At 43.3% G+C, this 25234-nt stretch overlaps 1 protein-coding gene across 1 annotated transcript; it reads right to left on the bottom strand.

Annotated features, from left to right (window-relative positions):
• Positions 1-450: 450 nt before the first annotated feature.
• Positions 451-23441, bottom strand: LRRC74A (leucine rich repeat containing 74A). The gene is given in 16 exon segments (XM_064512089.1): positions 451-626; positions 1934-2019; positions 2676-2783; positions 4220-4363; positions 8453-8548; positions 10272-10466; positions 10821-10906; positions 13137-13218; positions 14009-14058; positions 14476-14572; positions 15317-15424; positions 16045-16220; positions 17762-17872; positions 22047-22074; positions 22077-22154; positions 23397-23441. Coding segments are annotated over 16 exon segments (1569 nt in total). The 3' UTR covers positions 451-547.
• Positions 23442-25234: the final 1793 nt, after the last annotated feature.

The following is a 25234-nucleotide window of genomic DNA, read 5'->3' on the forward strand; positions in this document are numbered from 1 at the left end:
TAAAATCTGTTATGGCTTCCATCCCATTCCTGTCCTTCTAATATATTTTTCCCTTGGACATGTTTAATAAAACTCATATTACCTGTAACCCTATAAGCAACGTTAGCTGTGGTGTCTCATAAATTTAATTCTTTGCCTTTGTCCCTGCATCAGAGCTGCTGAGATCTGGCAGGGGTTGTCTGCAGAGTACTTGGTTCAGTCTTTGTCCATGTTGCTCTCCCCCAGAAGGGGATAATAACAATGTACAAGTTCTCTTAGTTTCTGCATTCCAGTTTTGCCTCCCTCTGGAAAGAAGTTCAGCATTGGCAGCATGCAGGGCAAGACAGACTTGGTAACTAGCTCCAAAAGACTAATCCTTCTGCCCTAAGCCAAAGGACCACACTGTCACTCCTGTACAGGGGAACATCAACTTCATTTTTATCTTCAATTCCTTAGACTATCAGAGATCCCCAGTGCTGCGCCTCCCCAAGCCCAGGGCCACTCTGAGCTTTCTTCCAGTGTTTCTCCTACTGAATTTCACTGACTGACTTGCCTCCTCACTTCATTCTTATGGCTCTTCTTTTTCTTCCTCCTCCTTCATTTCCCCTTCCACAGGCTTCTGTGCTACCTTCTTCTCTTTTAAGTGACTAATTGAAAAGAAAGAGATGATTCAGTATTAGCCTAGTAAAAAATGAATGTTCCCTATCCAATATCTTAAAGCTGCTGAGAGGACCTTGAGGAAACAGTCTGAGGTGGGAACAGTAAGGATGGCAAAGGTCACAACTCTTGTCTACAAGGTGACTATTACTGCTACCACACATGCTACAATGCGAAAATGGACTAAGAAGCTAGATAAGGAGTAGATATCTATTTTTTATTTTATTTCTATATGTGAACTCATGAGCATTAATGGGGCCAAGTGAAGTCTTTGCTGTCCATTTGGATTCAACAGTTCCTAATTTGCTAACTATTTAACCCCAGCTCTGTAATTTGTGCCTAAAATACCTGAGACTCACTGTAACCTCCTGTTCAAGATTAACCAAGCTTGTGCAGTGTCTGGGCACAGATGCATTTAGTATGGCATTACGCTAAAGAATAAAGACCAGATCCAACAAAGTAATTAGGTTCTTACCTTCTATTTGAAAACATCGGGGCACTAAGAGGTAAAACATTTAGATTTGCAAAACTGACCTACTGCTTCTAGCCTTAAATCTAGACTACAGCATACATTTTAAACCGATCAGTATGAGTTGAGGAATGGGAATATTTGGGCATGATTAATAGGGCTTTCAGATCATGAGTCACATGTCAGAACTGATTGCAAAACTAGGGAGAAGTTTGTGGTCCAATGACAAGTGGTTTAGCCTGCAGCAACTGACAGTCTCTGAAGAGTTTGCTGCTGACTGCTCAGAATCTCAGAACTTGGACACGATTGCTACGGGCACTAAGAAAGAGGTGCTTTCAAGAAAACGTAGAGTTCTGTAGTTTGAAGGTGGGTTTCCAGGGAAAACTAGGGCTCCTAAGAAGAAGGATCAGAGAGAAAAAAAAAAAGAGAGAGACCCTGAGGATGGAAGAAAAGGTCTGAAGGCATATTTTTGCTATCTTTGCAAATCTCACCCTAGCTTCAGGGTGGGGACAGCGTTGAGATGATTCTTCTCACACAGGCCTATGAGTATGAATGAAAAGGCCATTCAGCTCTGAAATCCATGCATTTTCACAGCAAGTTTATAAGAGAGAAAAATAATACTTCTAGTTTGACTCAATAGGGCTCCTAAGCATGCAAGCATGCTTGTCATCTCCTTTTTACTTGGGTAAGTAATATGTAATCATGTTGCAGGACTTGCCAAAAACATGTATTCCTTAACTTCCTAGACTGAATATGGATATGTTCTTTTGGTGTTGAAATGAAGAAAAGAAAAAGAAGACAAGGCAGTAAGTGGAGTCACTCACTCACCTGTAGTCCACCACTCCTGTCCGATTCCGGTCTAGCTTCTGCACTAGTTCTGCAATTTGGACTCGATTCAGTGGGATGTTTGATTCCTAGGAAAAAAAGAGATATCTAGCAAACTTGAGCATTTTTTTGCAGAAAAATGTTCCTTACCAGTCTGGGGCCTGGTCACCTTTTAATAGTTGGGCAGATGGCCTGATGCCTGGAAGAAGGGATGGAAAAATTCCAGGGTGGGGGAAGGCAATTTCACTCTTTTAGGATTCAAACAGAAATGCAGTGACAGCTTGGATGACCACTGTTTGCAAGGATGTAAAATAGTGTCATGGATGTCTAACCAGTGCCCACTGATCCCAAGCACCATGATGGTTCTGGCAGGAAGAGAAATATCTACTCAGTGTGTTAGATGCGAGGATAAACGCCTTTTTTTTCACTTTCCCCACAGCAGTAAGATATAATTGTCTATGAAGGCATATCCTACACAGATGGCCAAGCTCTCTGATTTTACAGGGCTCTTGTGTTATACCAAAGTGTATCCATAATCACTGATGCCACCTGGAGTATTTATTGGATGCTACAGCAATTCCACTGGGTCTCATTCAGGGCTCAGCTTTTTCCATGGGTGAATTTAGACTTCTAGTCTGAACTGCCTCCGCAGCAAGGCTGACTGGTGGCCATGCTGCAGCAGAAGGGTTCCCCCACAGCAGTGCCCTGCTGGAAGAGCATCTTGGGTATGCTTTTAGAGGCACACCTGCATTATGGCTCTCCGGACAGCCGCCACAGGAATCTTCATGTTTCCATCCTTGTCAATATTCCTAAAAAAGTCCCAGAGCTGTAGGTTGTGCTCATTCAAATAGTTCTAGGAGAAGCAGAGATAAAACAAGGGCATAACCATGATTTGAAACAGCTGCTGGTATCTGCCTCCAGCTCTCCCGTTGAGCGACTGTTGCTCCATCTGTCTCCATGCCTTTACTCAGTCCATCACTGAGACACCCACGTCCTTAACTCCTTGTGCTGTCCTTCTATAGTCTAAATAAAATCCTCTTGTTCAGGCTAATCCCATTCTTAGTTATATTCTGCCCCTTGAAACAAGTCTCAGTAATGAAACTGTCTCTAGACTGTTTCTCCTGATATTTGTGTATGGCTATTTGGTCCTCATCCCATCAGCCATTGTTTGGCTAGGCTGTTTAAGCCAGAGACAGTTCTTTCCACCCAGATTTCTGATCACTTTAGTTGCTCTTCTCTGAATTCCCTTCAGTTTGACTGAGGACATATCTGAGTACCATAACTGCTGTTTAAAACTGCAAAGTGTGCTAGCAGGATCGTCACTAGCTATGAATCACAGCAGCACTGTTTGATGGGAGCTAACAGCTCAAGCATTTGCTTAGTTTCATCTGAAGCCATACCTACAGAAATGTCTCGCCCAATTAGCTAAAAATCTGCACAGCAGCTAGGAAACACAGTGAAGTTAGTAGTGCAAAAGAATGTTATCTAACTCAGCAGTGCTGCTGTTGCGTTGTCTTCCAGGAAGGAGGACAGCACCACCTGCTGCTAGCGATAGAAATTACATGTCTTGAAAAAACTAACTCATTCTTATTTAGGACAATATTTGTTTATAATAAAATACCATATCCTGCTTTTGTGAAGCACATTTCATTTTGAAGCTAAATCACAACTGTCAAGGAAGAGTTCTGTGAAAGTCAGCTGTTATGGTGGGCCTTGAGATGTGGATGTATGTTCATTTGGATCAGACCTGAAATCAATCAGTTTGTTTTACACAACTAGCAAACATCCATTCAGATGGAAATGGCAGACAATATTGTTGAACGATTACAGCATTAGGGCTGAGTTATACTGTCATCTGTGCCATTGCTTTTTGAAGGCTGCCAAATCATATAATTTCTGTTTCTCAGTTTCCTCAGCTGTGAAAGAAACAATGCAGATGTACTTTTGAAACGAAATTTGTGGATGAATGATGTCATATAAAGGTGTAAGATTATTATTACTAAATCACTGATCACAACCATGCAGATCAAACACCACATCTTTTTTCCCCCTCAGTGCTCTCATATCCCAAGACGTTTGCTTCTGAAAATCAGAGGATTTGCTTAGTCAATCTGCATGGAATGAGATATGTGAACATGAGACAGTCATTGTGAATACGCTTTTCTGACAGGACTTGACTGAGTTTTCCACTTGGAAGAAAGCTTATCCCTCCAGCCCCCATCCCTCCAAGTGTCTGGGACACATGCACCTTATGCAGAGGAACTATAGACCCAAATCTCAGTGACTCACCTGAATCACTTTCATAGGATTTGGATACTGCTCAGGGTTTTTGGAGATATAGCCTCCAACCACACCATAGGTGACATCTAGTCCAGGATGTTCTTGACACACCAAATCCAACAGCCTGATGAAAGTTTCATTCACCAGCACATTCTGGTACATAGGAGAAAGGACAGTGCACTCAGCATGGTCACCCAAAGAACAACAAAAATTTGCTTGTATTAACAAACCCTTAAGTCAACAGCAACCATTCTCGCCTGAGGATTGTGCCTTCTCCCATTTTCACTCTTTATGTTCAGAAATCCCACAGGGGCCCCAACCTAAATAAGAGTTCTTCTTCCTTCTCTTTTTCCATGACTGAGACAGGAAAGGATCTCCTAATGTACGTGCAAATTAACTTGATGCAAAGTACATTTCGTCAGCTATCTCCTTAATAAGAATAGTCATCTCTTTAAGGAGACACAGTTGTCTGCTTAATTGGAATAGTCAACTTAATGGGATTCATCTGAACACACACATATATTTCCAGTGTAGATATCTACACTAGAGAGAACTAAGCAGTTTCCTTTTGCTGTCAGTGAAGAAAATTCACAATTCTAGGGTATGTTTCATTTCATCCAAAGAAGACAGGGTAAAATAGAGAAGATGGCATATGGTCTAGAAGTGCTTCTTTCTCTCCATTGATTCTAAAGAGAATATAAGGTGTCCAGTTCAGATGTAAACATCTACACTGAAGATGTCTCATGCCTTCAGGTGACTCAGGTTCTTCCCTGAGACAGTTCTACATGGGTGTCCCTCTCCATTCCGTTAAGATGCAGACTGCAAGTTGAACAATTAATGGCTAAAATGTGGCAGAGAGTTTTGTGAAAAATGAAAAGGATTGGTGTCTCCAATAATGTAGCTCTATAGCCCAGAAAAGAAAGATGCACCTATCTGGGAAGGGACTGGGTGTTGCCAGATGAGAAGAACTTTTGGTGCTTTTGGTAAAACTCTGTTACCCTAGCAGGAAGTTCCAGATGATGAGCAAGACCTGACATTTGTTTTTCCTATGGAATTCAAACCAAGTAGTGACACCTCAGTGTTTCAGAGCTCACGCTGTGCTTTCTAGGCCTGTTAGAATGAACAGCAGCACACAGCGTTCTGACTTAGGGGTTTATGATATTAGAGAGTAAACTATCAATCCAAATATGTTTATTAAGAATGTCACAGCAATTTATTCTTCTAAATTTAAGTTCTTACAAATTTTCCTTTACCTCAACTTATATTTGGAAAACATGATTATGATTCTGTTCATACTCATGATGTCAGAGGAATATAATTGTTCATGTACTTATGTTAATTACATATTTAATTGTTGGAAAATTCAAGTCAGTTCAGGGAATTCATGAAGACTTCTGTTTTCGGTCATATTGCCGGATGTTCCCAAGGCATCAAGCACCTTATTTCTTACCCCAAGTGTATTTACGAAGTCTCCCAATGCCTTCTTATAGCTTCTTTTTTAGCTTAAGATTTCTACAATATAGCCAGCTCTTCATTATTTGCACTGGGAGATTGTGGAGAAAGATAAAACCTAGATATGGGGAATGGAGGCACAAAAGCAGCTACATTTGGATGAGCCTGCATAGACCTAGCCTCTGTCTTGCATAGCTGCCAATGAACCAGAGCTAATGGCTTTGCCGGATCTGAACTGTCTTCTGAAGAACCACTTGGGTGACTTATCATTTCCAAGTGTTCTGTATGAGTCCATTAGCTTGAAGATAGTCCTGAACTCAGGCTAGCTGTGCATATTCATACTCAACTGCACCCAAGTACATCATTTCTCCTATAATCCTGAACATGGGAGAGCACAATGCAGAAGAAGCCAAGTGGCTGTGCAGAAGTCAGTTTGAATCTGGCTGGGTTTACTAGCTTTCATCAGCACCAACTTTTTTTCTGGACTCAGAGTGGCTCATTGCAGAAACCGCTCAGATAGCTCTGCTCTGTGCACGCTAGCTGCATGTGTTGGCCATGGGAACACAGCACAGGAGAGCCTCTCCAAGGCTCATCAGCCTTTGGGGGCTTTGACCCCATGGGAAAGGCACTCCACTGCCAGTGTGGCCTCAGAAGCAGCATAGCCAAAGGACTATGCTTGGCCTAATAAACCTCTCTGGACTTGGGCAGCACCTGCCGGGAGCCACAGTCAGTCCACAGCCCAGGGAAACAACACATGGACAGCTGAAAAGTAACTGTATATTCTTTTGTACTGTGATGGCTAAGATGGGTATGTGTTAGCTATTGTGATTCATGCCTTGCATAAAGTATTTGCTGATCTGTAACTGCAGGTTGAAACTCTGTAAAGAGTAGATTGTGTAAAAGAATGTGGGGAACAGTTATGCTTAGATGTGTTGTCAGAAGCAATAAACTGTCAAAAAAATGTGCCTTGCTGTTGCTTCCCATTTGCTAGTGCTGTCAAACCCATGCAAAGTTTCTAGAAATGATGCTTGTTGGAAATTCCTCTTATAGGCATGCTAGTTATTCATTCTTTAAAAGTCAAGAAGAACATTTATCACTGGGAAAAGTGGCCGAAGAGACTTTGGTTAATTTCTGCTCCTAACTTTCCTGTTAAAACCTTTGCTAATTTCTTAAGGGTTTAAGACAGCATAAGATCTTCTGAGATGTACATTTGCAAATATTCCTAACTGAAATGCAAGACGTCCCACATCACAGGTGAAATGAAGTCTGTCGAAGAGATTAGATGTTTTCCTACAAGCATTTGATTTGTATAACAAAATGTCATTGTAAATTTATACAATTGACCATTTATCTTGTGAAATGCCAGGTAATTTTGAAGGATGAGGAGCATAGAGTATCTGTTAACCCTGAGAAGCAGAAATGCATAGTGAGATTTTGCTTAGATTTAAGATTTTTAATATTCATTAACTCCTTGCCTCAAAATTCCTCCTGCAGTGTCTCTCTTTAAATAAATGCATTTCAATAATTTCTTTAATTTCACAGAATTTAGCTAAAATATATTACTCTTTACAAGTTTATGAATTGCTTAGGTTATCAATTAAAAATGAACAGAACCATATACACTGTAATGAAGTTCTTTACCTACATGTAGCCTATTTATTTTTCTCTTGCAAAATGAGGCCTGACTGCTTGCAGACTTGGCAAATAATTCTCTTTGATCTTAATCTATGCAGGAAAATATTTCTGTCCTAGAGGAACACCCGTTGTTGAGATGATCTCTGTTGAAAGCACTCGATACTCTTAGAAAACACCACAGATGAATATTATTCACTCTACTTTGTTTTCATTTCTTTCTTTAATATAGTAACCACAAGACAAGGGTACACACACAGATGTAACTAACTGAGATACAACCCATTATGTGAGTCTCCAAAACTGCCCATGAACTTTTTTTAGTCAGTTACAAGTGTGAACATCTTCATTTATGTTTCAATTCCCAAATCTGATCTTTGTGAAAATATTCCTTCCTTTAATGATGGTGCTCCCTGAGGTGGATGGAGGGCCCTGAGGCTGGTGACAGGTTCTGTAACTTCTCCCAGGGCTGCAGGCCTGGTTTTCCTCCCATCAGGAACCAACATGTTTATGGGAGGGACAGGAGCTGGCTGATACACATCTGGGATGCAACCCCAGCCCTCACTCGGGAGCTCAGAAGCATTTCTGGGTCTGCCATTTTCGAAGTAGCACATGAGCTTAGAACAGTGTGTATCGTGCTCCTGACTTGCCATGGAGGGAACTGCATATTAAGAATTGGCTTCTCTGATTTTTTTTCCTTCTAGGCTAATTAATTTAATATTTTCTGATACAAAATTGCTTTCCTTTCCGTGCCTTGAAGCTTCTCTCCCTTTCTACTCCTCATACATACTGACAGAGTATCTAAGCACCAGTATCTAGCATCTTAGGCTACACTGGAGGGAGACAGTTCAGGGGAAGCAGAGAATTCCTCCTCCAGGGTGAATTCACTCTTTGTTCTCCTTCTGCTACTGCAAAATGGAAGGGAGTAAAATATGCTGATACTACAAGCACCTCTCTCCAGAGCTAGACCAAAGTCATGTAATTTCAACATGGCTCCTAGAAGGGCTGTCAGATAGTATCCTCCTTTCATTAGTGGCTGTGGAAAAATGAAACAGCAAGTCTCAAACAGTTCTGGAAGAGGGCAGCTTGGGGATCCAACCAGTTCCTAAAAAAGGTCTAGTGTATAGACTTTGAGGCTCCCAGCACACAAGCTCTTACTGAGATGTTGATCTCTTCCATCACGGATTTAGGGTTCTTTCTGATAGATGTGATTAGTGCAGTGGCACCTTCCACGGTCAGGGGATTATTGGCCAACTGTGGAAGAAGAGACACAGACACAGTGAGAATGAGGATTTCATGCCCTAGCAGTGAGCAGGCTGTAATGGCAGGGGTAGCCCTTTCTTCCCATTCTTCAGAGAGACTGTAGAATAGCTGTGGTCCCTTTCTGTGGGTTTGTCTGTTACCTTGACATTTCTTGTCTTTGCCCCACAAAACTCTGTAGTGCAGGTTCCCAGTCCAGCTGCCCTCTCAGCGTCCTTTGTCTCCTTGTGTGAAATTCCACATGTCAGGTCCCATATATCTGTTAGGTGGGACTGTCTGATGTAGGTCCTGTTCAGTCATGTGATGCCAAGAAACTGAGGTGACAGACTGAGGGCATGCCCTCTGAATGGGGCCTCCATGTACTAATAGGACAGCCTTAGGACATTTCCCACAGCCATTGCCAGCACAGGTGAACAGCAGATTACAGCTCAGGCTGATCAGCTGTATCTGGCCTACAAAGTCTAGCTGTCTGGGGTTATGGGACTGGCATCAGCTGTGTGTATTTCAGTGTGAGCATCACCTCTCTCCCACTGTGCACTTCATGTGCACTCCCCACTCCTGATATGTGAAAGAAAACTTTCCTGATTAACATTAGCCAGCAGAAGTAATTTCCTCTTCTAAGTCCATTGTGTTACCAACTCATAAAACAGTCTATGCTGCTAAATGGAGGAGCCTTTGCTACCTTTTGTATCACTGAAGAGATTTATTAGGATAGTAGGCACTGTGTTCCAGGGGCTGGCTGTAGGATTGCCATCCCCCTTGAGAGGAATGCCTTGGTGTTAGCTAGTGCCCTACCTCAAGGCAGGTTAAGAACAAGGAAAAAAACATTTACAAAATCTAAAACAGCAATCCAAAAGAGGCAGCATGCTTGCAGTGATTTACAAAGACAGGGATGTCCAAAGACAGGCCCATACGAACAGCTTTAAAGATGCCTCTCACCCAGCATGCTGCCATTTGCACGCTCTCAGGATGTTGATATTAGATCTAGCTGAGAATCCAGCTCATAGCAACCCAACTTTTCAAAGCTGAATTCCTGGATGATGATCTTGGATTGAAAAGATGTATTAGCTCTCAACCCTCACTGTCTCTGAAGTCAGTTTGTCTGTTCATTCAGTTCTGCCCCCTTCCAGGATTATTAATCACTAGTTTACTAGGAGGCAGTTTGCCATTCTTCTTCCACATGTTAATGCTTCTGTATTATTTAGGTAATGGTGTGTCTCTGATAAGGCAATAGCAGTCTTTCTTGTGCCTGAATAAACTATTAGCAAATCATTAACTCACTGAGAAGGGCACACAGTTTCCTACCTGCAAACTTCAGTGTGAACCTTTGCCTTAGGCTGAAATGTATATTCCATATAAACATGTACATAGACAACCATATTTTATGCAGATATACTGATCATTTGAATGCCTAGACTCTCTGCTAGCATTTGCCTGAGACTAGACATAACAGGAATCAACCCCTTTGGGGTGATAATGGGTTTGGGATGACCCCATGACCAGTCTTAGAGGGATTCCATAACAGTGCAATTTAGCCGCCCTGGAAGAAATTCACAGCATGGGATTTCCTTCCACTCTGCTCATCTTCAGCACAGAGCAATACTAATTTCCTCCAGTTCCAGCTCAGAAAGCTGACCTCTGTCTTCTGTTCCTCCTGACTCAAATCTTTCTATTCCTTCTGTTTATTCCCCCAGCCTTGGCTTGGCTTTGACTTTACCTTCAGGACTTTCAGGTTTCCATTGACTTCAAGGCCCTTGCAGAGCTTCTTGGCCCCCTCATTGTCAATCTGGTTGCTGCTGAGGTCCAGCTGAACCAGCACATTGTTGACTTTGAGAGCTTCTCCTAGGGCCTTTGCCCCTTCATTCCCAAAGCCATTCCAAGAAAGATCGAGTATCTTCAGTGAACCATTGCCCTTCAGGGAGAAGAAAGGGACCTCAGCTACTGCATGCCCACCTTATACCACTCTACCCTTCCCTGCCTGGCTGAGGCAGGAGCATCCCTCAAGTCACACCCAGCCCAGGCCAATGAATCCAGCTCCTCGGCAATGGCACCAAGATTTCTCCATCCACATGAGTCACCAGACCTCCCCAGAACTCACTGCTGTAGTCTTTTTTGTGGCACTGACTGCTACTGTTAGTAGAATAGGCCTTGCTGGAGCTACTGAATCCAGCTCAGACCTCAGGGATGTGAGTTCCTGATCAGCATGTTCAGCCAGCTCCTGCTAATAATCACTGCAAAGTGTATCACAAAGCAGGAGAGTTCTTACCCTGAGACCTATGCCCAGTGCTACTGCCCCCTTCATACTCAGGTGGTTCCAGCTCAGGTTCAGAAGTTCCAGTGTTTCGTTGCTGGCTGGGAGAGAGAAATCGAGATGTCAGCTCATGAGGAGTGTTCTGGACACAAATGCTGCACCACACATAGGGGCTAAAAGAACGTTTGCTGGTGATTCAGCAACAGCCTTCGCTGATTGCAGCAGGAGGAACCTGTAGCTACTCAGACTATGCTGTCCAGTGCACCCAAAGAACAGAGAGTGGGCTGCTGATTGCAGGTAGAAAGGGAACGTATTTTTTTTGCTGGCTTATTTGAAGAACTAATTGTGAGTGAGTAAGGTAGAGGGAGGGAGGATTTCTTACGCTGATAGACACTGCCTGTGTTTCTCACTGTGAAAATATGGCTGGCTTCTCCCTGACATATCCAACCTCCCCCCACAAAACAAGACTTACTCTACTTATGTCTGATTAGCAAAGGAGAGGAACTTAGCTTCACATCATAGCTGTGCCTGGCTGTATATGTGCCAGTGCCAATTCACATGCACAGCACACTGCACTGTGTAAGTTCTGCTTAGAGTAGGACATGTGTGAATTCATTTGTATCTACTGCAAGATTGGGAGGGATAGAACTTGCTGCCAACACTTGCTTCGCATTCTCAGAAATTTCTCATCCAGGTTTTCCATGGATAGGAGTTTGGATGCAGGAAGATGATGAATTTAGCTGACTTTAAAAATATTTCTTTAAAAAACAAAACAGAAAAGCAACAGATTCCACAAACATCTCTGTAGCTCCTGCCTCAAGTGGGCTGGAAGGAAAGAAGAGCTGCAGGACCTTTGAGTTTAGAGTTGCGTTTTGCGGGGTTAGGAAGGTCACTGTTTAGCACTGATCCCTGTGTTCCCTGCAGGCTTATCCAAGGCAGGGGCACAGTGCTTTGTCACTTACTGCAGAATTCAATTGATCCACCTTCTGAAGACAAGGACTGTAATTAATAGCAGGTTCATATCACTGGAAATGCTGAACCAGGAAAATAAAAGCATTAATTAAACTGAAGAGATTGTGTTACTGGAAAATTCAAGAAACACTGGATGCGCAAATCACAGGCTTGTGGCCACTGCGGTAGCAGGTGCATCAGCAATGCTGAGGGAAAAAGAGCCATCAGTTGTTCATGGAAGTCCTTCCCAGTGCACTAACAGCACCTGAGACTGTTAGAACTGTAAGACTATAGTTGTTGTTTGCTCCCCCCCCCCAGGCTATTAGCACACTCTGGATCCCACTTTGTCTGATCAGCTAGCTTACACAGCTTCACTTCTTTTTTTTTCTAATCTGTTTCCCTTGCTGCTTGCTATGCAATGGCTCAAAGCATTAGGGTTTGGGCTGCTGAAGTTACAAGGAAAGATAGAAAGCCCTCCTGAAATTTGTAATCAAAAGCTTAAAACAAACTGTCAGAGAACAGCAAGGACCAGCTGTTCCTTAAGGGATGGGGAACCAGGAGCCAAACATGGTAACGCAGCTGGCAGGGCAGGGGCCTCGCCAGCCAGGACTCAGTCCCACAGTACCTGAGTGAGACGAGCAGGGCAGAGCCAGCAATTGTGGCCAGACCATCAGGGAAGTTTGTGGTGATGAGGCAGGTCTGAGATCAAGCCAGGAAGCCAATCCACAGCTCATGGTCAGGATCAGGCCCAGTGATCACTGGGCAGGGAAATGAGGTCAGGGCTGGGCCAAGGCTGGGCCTGTGGGTTGGGGTCAAGATCAGGCCCTTGGCCGGGCAGGGTCAGGGCCTTGGCAGGGCTGGAGACTGGCACGGCTACACAGCATTGTGGGGCAGAGACTGATGGCCCTGGGCTGGGCTGGGCTGAAATGGGGGCCTGGGCCTGGGCAGGGTGAGAGGAGGCCCTGGGATGTGGGCAGGGGCATGGAGTGCTGGCAGTGCTCTTGAGGTCCTGACACAAACAACAGTTCTGATCTTACTGGTTTTAGCAAAAATTCCTTTTCTGAAAATTCTCTGACTGACTTCTCTTTCAACTCCCTTCTTGCCAACACAGACTGCTCTGTCACCGTGGTTTCTCATCTTTCATTTGTGTTCTGGTACTGCAGTCACACACTGTGGCTGGAGGCCTCGAGGTGATGAGGGTGGCCAGGTGGAGCAGCCAGGAGGCTCTAAATCGGGGCGCTCCATCTTTTGTACCACCCACCAAGTCACAGGGCATTTTTGCTGAGGAAGGAAACAGATTTCTCACTGCATGGACGCCATCCTGTACCCCAGTGAGTGTGCCTGCACTCCTGGCTCTGGAGGAGTAGTAAGTGCAGTTACCCAGCATCTGTCCCAGGAGCTCTCCTCCCTTTTCAGAGAACTCATTGTGGCTGAGGTCCAGCTCCTTCACTTGGTAATTGCTCTGCAAAGAGAAAATCATGCAGAGAGAATGAGCTCTTCCAGCCAGCTGCAACCAGCTGCCATGCTAAGGCCCCTACATGAGGATAAAACAGGATTTCAGACACATTGAAATCTTCAGCGCACAGGAGTTGATCAGCATAAAGACTGGGGCACTGTGTCCTCCAGAACAAAGGTTTGTCAGGCATATAACATGAGTGATCCTCTTCCTGAAACAGCAAAAGAAATGGGACTTTGTATTGTGCAAATTTCCCTCCTACAGCTCATGTCTGGCTGCAACACATCCTGCGATTCTGTTCTTGTCCCATATTTCATTCCCACCAGTGCACCCTGACCAAGAGCCCTTTCTTTTATAAGTTCAAGACCTGGCTCCCTGGCAGCTTCTGGTGGTGCCAAATGGTGCGGATGTTTTTGTGACAGGAAGTAATCACAGGAGTCACGACTCTTCTTTTTGCTAAAGAATTTCAAAAAGATATGAAGCTGGATTACTTAAGTTTCTTGAAATTTCTGTATCACCCAGATGCCCTTCTGTTGTTCTGCTACAGAGTCCTGAGGGTTTGTCTCTTAGCCAGATTCCCACAGCTGTCCTGAGAAAATGTTAACTCAGTGCATCCTTCTCTGTGTCCTCCCAGCCTCTCTCATTTCTGAAGTTAGCAAGACGCACTTAGAATTATGCCAAGAAATCATATGGGCATTGCCAAGTGAAATCATGCCAAATAAGTAGCAGTTTCAACATGAGGAGAGTCTTTTACATAGCCAGAGCAGAAGATGGCCTTGGATTTCAGGTAACTTACCATTAGAGCCTCAGCAAAGTATGGTGCAGTCTCCTCTCCGAAGTTGTTTCCTGAGGAGGAAAAGTATGTTAACAGTGCACTGATCTCTCCCTTGGCATTGTACCAGGCTCTGGAGGAAGCTGTGCTTTTAGCTGGAACATTCAGTTAATCATGGCCCATATCAGGTTGTAGGAAGTTAGCTGTTAACCCACTCTGATCCATATAGCAGGATTGCTCCAACAGTTATCTAAGTTTGTCATAAGAGGCAGGTTTTCAGAGGTGCTGGAGGTTTAGCCAGCCAAATATGTATTTTAATCACATCAGTATAAATCTAGATTTCCACACTGTTACTCTGGGTTCCTATCGGAAACTATCTGAGAGCTTGATTTTGCCCATAGTCTGACTAATGTTCTCAGAATGAGAGACTGAAAAGAAACACATGTTTTTTGGCTTCCACTCCCATCACTGCTTGGGTGCATGCAGCCCACCTGAGAGCTGAAGAGCGTGGAGATAGGACATATTATCCAAAAGCAAACTGGCAATGGCTTCAGCTCCTTCTGTGTCTAGGTGGTTATTGGAGATGTTCTGGGAGGAAGCAAAAAAGGATAAGAAGGATGAGCCCAAAGAATGTATCAGTTTTATTGTCTTCTTAATGCCCAAGATATTAAGGAAATAATGCAAGACCAGCAGTGTGAGAAATGCCAGCCAGGCAGTAATTAATATTTGAGCTACGGATGTGTGTAACCCCATTTCCTTCCTAATAGGAATGAAGCCCTAGAATGATCAGTTTCACATAGATTTTTGTCTTCAATGAAACAAGAGGCACTTGGTCAATAATCTCTTCTTCTGATGCAACACGGATCCCATGGCCTATCAAAATGTATTTTGCATGCCGTGCTTTCAGATAGAAGGGTTCATATCTGAAAGTTTTGTGTTATTCCCTTAATCTTTTTAGAAAAGTTTCCCCATATCATGTCAGAGAATGAAAGTTCCTAACCAAAACGTTTTTTCCATTGGCTAAGCATGACCTAGAAAGACCACATTATGGTAATTATTGTCACATCTGCTAATGAAGAAAACAGTTGCAGGAACTGAGAGGGCTCACCAGACTGCCATCACATGTAAACTTCTGCTTTTTAGAAGCTTGCACTTTTTAGTACTAGAATACAAAATATCATCATCTTCAGAATGTGTATTTTTTTGCATGGGGGCAACTGTTATTTAATTAAAACTTGGAATAGAATGAATTGATTTTCCTTTATGAAATTCCTCAGAAGACTGGAGTTGGTGAGCAACAATCTTGGCTACAAACTATCTCAAATTGGGTACCAGTTCTTGAAGGCAGCAGTTCTCTCGTAACATCTGTGCTAGATACACAGCTCCTTCTGCCAGAATCCAGTTATCTTCCAGCTCCAGGTGGGTGACAGTTGCATTGGACTGTGAAGACACAAAGGTAAACAGGGACACACCAGAAACTACTGAAAAGTTAATGAAATGGGTAGTGTCCTCAGTTCAACAAATAGACACTGGATGTTCCCTCCAAACCCAGAAGGCACTGCAGGTCCCAAACAGAACAGAGGTCAGAGGACGTGGCAGAGCCATGGCTGTGGGAGTTGGTGTACAAAAGAGAGCCACTTTGTTTCAGAGCTTTTTTAGACTTTCCACTGCTTTTCAGTGAGACCCAGGTTCAGCTCCAAGTTCCAGTTCAGGCATCCTGGGTCTGTCTCCTGGTGAGCGTAGCAGATCCCCATATGGCACTCAGAGTGGGGGTTACCAGTCCCTCTGTCCTCATCTCTGGCCCTGTCGGGGTTAGGAGTGCTGGGGACCTGTGCCCCATGGAAGAGTAACAGTCTGCTTGAGCAGAGCTAGGGTAACTCCAGCAAAGGCCAGCAGTTGCCACACAAGGCCTTCATGTGCAGGGGATTAGAGCTCCTGTCGGGAAGATATATGGCTTTTCCTCCCACACTGTTTACTCAGTAGTGGCCTCCAAGGCTGAGAGAAGCCCCAGATGCCTATTGTGTCTGACAGTAGTGCCTCCACTCTTACTGGCTACTCACCACCAGAGCAATAGCAATGGCTTTGGCACCTTTGGGTCCTAGACCGTGGTGGTTCAGGTTTATATAAGGCTTGGCCAAGTTCTGAATGAAGTGTGAGACAGGCACCGCCTCCAACAGCCTGCATGCTTCCAGGTACAGCTCTATGCCTGTAATGCCCGTAAAAGCCTTCCCAGGATCTACAGAGACAAAGCATACTGATGAGTGGTGCATTGAGTGTCCTCCCTCCTCTTTCTGGGACTGTTTCTCCCAAGCACTTGATGACCCCTGGCTTCAGAGGGCCACTTGAATGAAGAAGGGCTGGTAAGCATAACTTAACAGTTCCCTAAAGCAATCAAATACGAGTTCTTGGCATTTCTGTACTAAGCTCAGGGCTTGCCCCCAAATCACTGGAAACTGCGATGGGGAGCAGAGGAGTTCTTGCCTCGGCATCTGTGACAACGAGAGATGGGGGCAGTCTGCCAGTTGTCTGCAGAGAATTAAGCGGCCACCTCAACCATGGTCACTCTTGGCCTCACCTCATTTTGTGTGGTTTTGATTCATGACTCAAACCAAACTATCAACAGGCTATGCCAGATTCATGGGTTCACTATGCAATGACAGTAGGGTTTTATTCTTAAAAGGTTATTTCCCTTGTGGTATTCCCCATCCATTTATTCCGCACCTCCAAGAGTTAATGTAGTCTCCTTGCTTCTCAATTTGGCAACCAGTGAAATGCTGTAGCTTTCACCAGTCTGCAATGTGACTAAATCTTTCTTGCTGTAATTGAGAATTTCTGACATCAGGCAAAAAAACTGTCCTTTTTTTCCCTAAATCTTAATTGAAACATGTAGCTGATATTGCTAGAGGAGCCACGACAGCTCAGAACATTTTGGCTTCCAACCAGCAGAAAGAATCCCAGCATTCTCATCTTGGCCATTGGATGTTGTTGACACAGCTGCAGTGAGACATACCAGTGCAGCTGGTGGCTATATTTCCACAAAAACCTGTCATTTGGAATTCCTTCATCAAACCCCATACTTAGAGGTTATATTTCTTCATATTGTTATGTACATGGAATGGTCTGACCTCAAAACAAATTCCCCTCTTGCCAAAGCCATTTTCCAGTTCAATTTGAGGCCTTGCAAAACAGTCTTTTTTCTTGCATTATTCTGTTTTTTTGATTTTCCTTCCACTTATAACATATTAAAAAGTGCTCATTCCAAGTTTTGGACAAGTCTGTTGTTTACAGAAATGAAAGCAAGACTTGTTTAACCAGAGGACTGACCTCACTAAGCAGGAGAACCACTAGAAAAGTCTAGAACAGTCATGGCAAGTCTATGGCTCTCAGACCACAATCGATAGATACATGGTGTTTCATCAGGAGCACACGAACAGGACCTAAGTCTCATTCTTGGCTTCAGCTAGCTGCTTCTGCTGCCCTGACAGCAGTCTGATCTGATAATGTTGGTTATCAAGGACTAGAAGAGGCATGAAGGAGCAGAAGGATAGCCATGGCCTAGAGAAGGCAGTTGGGGGAGATGCTGGCATATGATGTGGAAGATGTTTGACATCAAAGGGAGAGCTCTTACAGGGAAATTCCTCCTCCCACCTTTATCAACTGCCACATTAAGTGTGAATGTCAGAACACTTGGTAGGGTTGCATCCTTGATCTCCAGTTCTGACAGTACTGATTGTAAGGGGAAAGGCTGGTGAGGATGGATGGTCAGAAAACACTTGCCTTCAATCTCTAGGTCAGTGTCAAAGTCTGGTGTGGCCTTCTCTGCTGAGACTTCGGCAAGTGACAGAGACTCCGGGGACTCACTGGTCTCTGACATCTCTTCATTCTGGTCTGCCGTGAAACCGAAGAGATTCATTTTGTCAATGCAAGCTTGGCTCATACATGACACACTCTAGCTGACAGAACATCCCACTGCTCCCATTGAAGTCTGCCCCCCTCTTCACCATGCTCCAAAAACACTCCTTCCCCAGCCCACTCTGTGTCTACTGTTTGCTGTGCATCACACTCACGTGGTACTGGCTCTGGTGCAGGGATGTTCTCACTCTGTGGCTGGAAATCTGCAATCAGGCTGTGGTTTGACAACTTTTGGAATTAGCTCTCCCCAAATTCTTCAGCCCACATGGAGGGGAATCACAGTTCTCCCAGATTAGGTGGTCATTCCCAAATGAGCTGCTTTTCTCCCCTTCCTCAATTTCTGAGGTTGCCAGGCAACACTAAATTTCCCCTCCCCATCGCACTTTCCCACAAACTTATAAGCCAGAACTACACCAGTTCCTTTTAGATTTCTTGAATTGACTCACACTTTCCCAGGCACTGGCAGGACACTCTGTCAGCAGCCTTTGCTGTCAGACTGGGAATGCTTTGTAGTATTCTTCAAGCAAGGCAGAGGAGAAAGCATTTGAATGCTGCTGTATGTTAGGGCTGAGTGAGCATAAACAGACCCACTGGAAATGATACAATTTCTCTTGCCTACAATTCATAATTTATTTTATAGTTAGAGAGAAGGAGAACTTGGGAAACTGCTCTTTAAGAGGAATAAATGTATACAAGAATCATCAAGAGTAATGTTGCCAAACCCAATTCTGGCTAATAACTATAATTGCTGTTAAAATTTTTCCTACTCTTAATCTTTCTTTTCGTTCTCTGTCATTGCTTTTGCTATCTTCTTCCCTTACTCCTTATTTCCTTTATCAGCTCTAGGCTATTGACCTCTAATTTTGTACCTTTCTCAGGTGTCACTTAGCACTGATATGCGACATGGAGCTTGCAGTTTAGCTGTTCATTCACAGACCTGTGTGAGGGGATGACTGGCCAGCTGGCACCTACAGGAGGGCATTGCAACCTGTCCTGCAGCTGCAGCTCTTCCATTAAGACCTTTGGCTTCTGCCAAACTTGTTCAAATGATGGGTTTACTTGCACTGCTTTAGTGCGAGAAAGAGAAGGGTAAAAATAGGTCTAAATCCCATATAAAGAACTCAGGAGACTAGTCAAGTAGAACTAAAGACATGGAGTACTATGATAGTACACACAGATCCTCTTTGGTTAGTGACCCTACAATGCTGGACATCCTGATAAAAATAAACTTCCCACTCTGAGGAACAGGCAGTCTCTTTGTAACCTACACAAAGCTCACCCAGACTGCATCACACTCCCATAACGCGGCGGTCATGTGCCCAGCATGGCAGCCGATTCTGCACTATGTGGCCTGAGCGCTGGTCCCTGCACCCTTGTGGAGCTGTAGAAGTTAGCAGTAATACACGTTTATAATTCAAGCAGAAATTTAAAAAGCATCGAATCATGAACATCATTATAAAAATCAATGCAGTGAAAAGTCATGGGTTGGGAGATTCTTTTGTCACCCTCTTCCCTTCTGAGGGGTTAGGGCTGCAGGCACAGCTTCCTGGCCAGCCTTCTTCTGCACGTCTTTTACCAACAGACTTATGAGGGATGCGTGCAGATAACTACACGACCTTTCTCTTATGCTAGGTTAACAATGCCTGTCCTCTAGGTTCACTCTCTTATATTGTTCCCTCTTCTGTCTCATACAAATATTCAGTAAATCACGAATAACTTATACTTTGATGGTAAAGCTCTGTGGTGTACAGCAAACATTATCTTTTGTCTAGTATTCCAACACGGTCCTAGTTCACGATGGAGCTTCCTGCCACTAAACTAATGAGGTGGCCTTTCTTAGAAATGCTACTAGTAGTGATGGATTTAAAGGTAAGATGAAGATTTTAATTAGTCTCTTTCTCTACTAGGATAAAAACTAACTGATACACACCAAGGAATTTCAACTGTGAAAAGAAACTATCAAGGTAGTCCTCACTTCTCCTTTCATTCATTTTCTTTGTCGAATGTCTGGCATAAGAAATACATCAGTGTAATAGCCCAGTTGGGACAACTCATAAAATGGAACATAACATTTTGCAGTATGCAGACAACGTAATACTAATGGTACCAAGTAGAAGCAATTATTTACATTCTGTAAGGAATCAGTTAATTCAGTGACGCATCAAACTATATGATTATACTAACTTGGGAATATTAAGTGTTGAAATAATCTCTGAGGAAACAGCTACAACATACATGTGATTTTGTATAGTCTAAAAAAGTACTTAGGAATCAATATTCTGAATGCTGTTATAGCAAAATTGAAAAAATGGGGTTTATTTTGGTTTGGAAAAAAAATGTATATGCCTTAGCTTGGTCCCATAGTCAAGGTTATCAAATCTTTATTTCCTATTTTAAGTCATACCAATGTGGATACCAAAAGACTTCTACAGAAATTATAAACAAATATATTAGATACTTGTGGAAAAATAAATTAAATATAGATTTCTTTTGTTAATATAAATAATTTGCACCAACAAAGAAGAGAAGCAACCAGACATTATAACAAAATTTTGCCTCTGGAATTGGGCAGAATTAATAATTACACCATTCTCCTTGCTGTTAGTGTAAACGGGATTCAATCAGCATAAAACCAGGATTATTTAATCCAGTATGTAGGGAAAAACAGCAACAAACTATTGACTGACCGGGTATTTCCTAGCAATAATATTTTTGAAATTAATACTATCAAAACCCCTTGAGGAATATTAATACTAATATAACAGTTTGGGCTTGTTAACAAATACATAATTACATCAGATCCCATCTAAGGAGAGAAAGTTTCAGAAGTTCATAGCCAAGAATAGAAACCTTTATTACAGAAAAACTGTCTAAAAGGGACTAATCCCAAACAAGCAATCAATTATTATTGGCAGATCCAAATAGCAGAGCTACCTTCATAGAAAAATAAAAAAGGATGTTTAGACAAATGTCATTTTGAAACAATGGAAAATATCCTGAAAAGGATCTCATCCATTTGAGCAATCATTATGGAAAATTATTACAGAACACTTTACAAATTGTATTATGCTGTACTTAAATATAAGAAAACAACAACCAGAGAGAATTTTCCCTGTATACCTGACTACACTAAAGTAATTGTATTATGAAGGAAAAAAAGAAATTAAACTTTCAAGGTAACTACAGTTAGTCTACCCGTAGTGAATTTTCTAGGTGAGAGTCCAAAGGAGGTTTTATACTTTGAGAAGAACTTCTTGATGTCATTAATATTATGATAATTACTAACAGTAGATGTGTTATATTTACCTTCCAAAATGTTCCCTAATATTAGTGATCAGATGAGTTATATTTACCTTCCAAAATGTTCCCTAATATTAGTGATCAGGTGAAACAACGTATATAATGCATAAAGTAGCATACCTGCATATACTAATATTGAATAATTTTTCTTTAAAATTTGAACAAAATGAACACCAATCTAATAATAAACCATGATGAAAGACTTATTAATACAATTACTTGAAACTTCTATAGAGAGCTTGTATTTATAAATGAAGGGAATACTTAGAATTTTCATAACTAATAAGTGTTGGTGCATATTAAGAGACTCTCAATTGCTTTTCACTTTTTCTTTGCTCAGTTTCAAGAAATTAAAACGTTGAAAGTAATTAAGGTAAAATGCTAGTCCCCATCCCACTGTGACTAAAGTCAGCCAAATGTGAAATTTCGGGAGGGAACAGCGTAAGAATTGTTACGCTAAGCTAGGAAATCAGGCCAAAATGCTACCACCAGACCTGGACCCTGGCTCTGCTGTGCAGAAGCACAGCTCAATGCACAGCTCAGAAAAGTACTCTACCCTCAGGCCCTGCCCACTCCATCCTTGGGGCGGTGGAGGGCAGGGGTAGGGGTGAGTCCTGCGAGCTCCCTGCTCCTGTCTCAGGGCACTGGACTGCTGGGTGCCTGTGCGCAGTGGAGGGCCCCATGTCTCCCCGCAGTGGATATTCGCTGCCGCCTCGCCTGCGGAAGGGAAGCCTTCCCACAGGGGGAATCAGCCGATAGCAACAGCAGTCCCTCTTGGGATCCTCGTGATTTTCCTTTGACTATTTCTGACCATTTCTGAAACAAATTTGCTAGTAGCTAAACACCGCACCTGTGTCCTTCTCAGACTGATTCTCCATCACTATGTGTCCTTGTCACCACCAGTGAGCTGCTTGTTTATTTGCTTTTTCTCTTCTGTAAATGAGCCACCTCTTAGACCCTGTAATTTGCTCACACATACACACAAAAAGCGCAGCCGCTCAGCTATAATTAAAACATCTCCAGGAGGAATGGTGCCATTGGTAAGATCTATGGTCTTGATGTTAGTGTTTACGACCAGAAAAATCACGCTTCCCATTCACGGGGGCTGGCTGGGTGTTAGGAGAACCTTCTGTGAAGCCTCCGCAGCCGTTCTGTGACCTCACCTGGACATTGTGACTTGGAGGAGAGGAAACTCGTCGTGTTGGTGACCAGCGTTGTATCACCTCGGGCTTGGATTGTGTCAGCTCTCACCTGAGAAGAGAACAGATCAGATTTTGGGTGTGACACCCCAAATGTACCAGAGAGTAGTGCCAGTCTTCTGGTAAGAGTATTTCTTTCCTTTGAATTAGTGTTCCAGCCTGTACAATTTCATAGAAGAAAGTCAAACCTAGTCTTAAAGGAGATTAGGACAAAATGAGTATATTAGTCTTCTGTCTTGTACAGATTCAGACTTGCCTACTGCCAAATTTCCTTTACAATGTGTAATAAAGTGTGGCTTGTAAATGTGTCGGCACTTAATAGTGCCTCAAATCGAGTATTCATTCATGCTAGCAACTAATGTTGGTGCCAAAGTTGGTTGACTGCTTATTATTTGTGCATGACTTATACAGAGGACTCAGTGACCTTTCCTAGGAGGCTATAAACAAATTGTAATAGAAGAAGCTTTTTGGTAAAGGTTGAGCAGAACTAACACTTACATACACTTTGAAATATTTTCATTCTGGGAGATTGTTCCATGAAGATAATCGCTTGTAGAGATTTTGAAATCTATATAACTTACACAGAGTAGTGTGTGGTATACAGAGAGGAAGAAAAAGTCCATTTCCCCAAGGACAGTGTATTTTTAGTGGTTTTATTTCCCTAGGTTCTGCAGAAATCTCTCAACCAGTCCAGTCATTAGAGGCCATGATAGGGTTGTAGCTGGATATCAAATAAAATGTTGCATAAACCAGTGGAAGTCTTGACCCTGAAGCAGATGACCATTGTCAACTTTGATTTTGTTGCCAAAGTTTGTAAATTTTTTTTCTTGTAGGGCCAACAATTATGGCAACCCAGATGTTTGCTTGCTTGTGGTACTGGCTAACATTCCTCTCCAATTTCAGTCTCATTATCCTGATGTGGGTTGAGTCTTAGATACTTTCTTAGATCTTTCTTTTCAAACAGCAGCCTTGTTTTAAATTCCCTAGTCACTAGCCCTTACTGTTGCAGCTTCTTCCTCTGCAGAACAGCTGCTGCCATCCTCCATTTTAGACAGAAACCAAGGATGGCTTCCAGAAGTTTGCATACTACAGCAAGAGATGGGAGACCACAGTCCAGCTCTGTGCTTTGCCAAAGACGTTTATGGGATTTGAGATAGGTCACTGTGTCTGGGCCTCAGCTTCCCCCTCTGTAACATGGTTCCAACTCAAAGAAGCAGAAATAAAAAAGTGCTGAGATGCCATTGCATTGTGATCCATGTAAAAATCTTAATACAGATATTGCAAACTCTGCTCTGCAGGTTTGAAAAAGACACAGTATTGTCTTACCGCTTTGAAAATACGCTACAGAGCACTGTCTTGAAAGTTAGTGAAGTTCTTGCTAATAATGATTTGTGGTATTTTATGACTAGAGATTTTAGAATTGTATTGGTGGGATTATTATTTATACACATTATAATGCCAGCTCAGATTCTTAGTCGTGGACACCCATGGTGCTTGTCATCATACAAAGATAGGGTAAAGAGGCAGGCCTTCCCTCAAAAAGTTTAAGAGACAACAGATGGTGACCACCAAGGGAGTAGTTTAGCAGCTCTGGTCAATACAACAGGCAGGTACATGGCCACCATTTTTCCCTATCTTGTTGACTTCATTGCAAATGCCCATCTTTGAGAGAGTTTGGAAGAAGGCTAATGAGATCATCTTCCAGATGTGCATGGGGAGTCTTTCCCAAGCACGAGGGGCAACACAGCGGATGGCACAAAGCTCTCGTTTGAAAACAGAAGAGGGTAATTCTGATCTGAAGCAGAAATCAACCTCTAATGACATGCAAGAGGTGATAAGCAGGAGGGGTATAGGATCAAAATGCTCACCAGGAGATGACAAGAGCGATAAAAGTTTATCGCGCTTCAGTTGAATTTGTTTTACGGTTTTGTATATTACTATAATACATTAAAAGGGTGTGTTTGGCATAAAGAGCCAGAGTGGTGCTCAGTTTGATCTGACTACGCCCTTAGAGGTTATTATACACGTTCAAATTTGGAATGGAGGAAAATATTAAAAACACAGACTTTGACCAGGACTTCTCACTACACATGAAACTATCAGGTTTCAACATCTGACAGGTCTCAACTTTTGAACGCCACGGTGTGCTCGCAGCCAGGTGGGACAATGTGACTTTGCAGAGCTATAATGAGCTATGGGTGAAGCACCGAAGGAGAACGTGCTCCTGCACTGCTCATTTAATTCACTTTTGATTGGGTTTATCCACACAGACATCGCACTCTGTAAAATCTTGGATTATTGCGAACGATGTTTGCAGAACCTGTAATGCAGTGTAATTACTAACTTTCCATGAACAAATTTGGCTTAATTTGGTACATGTAACTCCACTGGATTATTTCCCTTTCTGCTCTGTTTTTGGGGAATGGGGTGTCTATGTCTGTGCGCAAATTTCTGTTTCAAAATTGACAGTGAGACTGGGGTGCGCCGTAGCAACCTGGCATGGCCTTGCTTTAACATCACACCGGTCAGACCAAGATGCCGCGGGGCGCTGCAGCACTGGCAGACCCTGCTCTGCGGGGGCACGAGTGGGGCAGGCCTGCCCCGCGGGGGACACGAGTGGGGCAGGCCCCGACCCCAGCCCGTTCCGGCTGCGGGCCCCACAGCGGCGCTTTCCTCCGCGCCCTGCCCCGGGCCTCGGAGGCGGCCCCGGGCGCGCCCCACAGGGGCTGCAGCGAGCACCGGCACGGTGCCGAGCCCAGGTCGCACCGCCCCCTAAGATGGCGATTGAGGCGTGGCCGGGCGGGGGCCGGGCGCGGGAGGCCGGGGGCCGGGCGCCGGG

This window comes from Dromaius novaehollandiae, chromosome 5 (assembly GCF_036370855.1).
Source record: "Dromaius novaehollandiae isolate bDroNov1 chromosome 5, bDroNov1.hap1, whole genome shotgun sequence".
Classification (NCBI taxonomy): Eukaryota; Metazoa; Chordata; class Aves; order Casuariiformes; family Dromaiidae; genus Dromaius; species Dromaius novaehollandiae.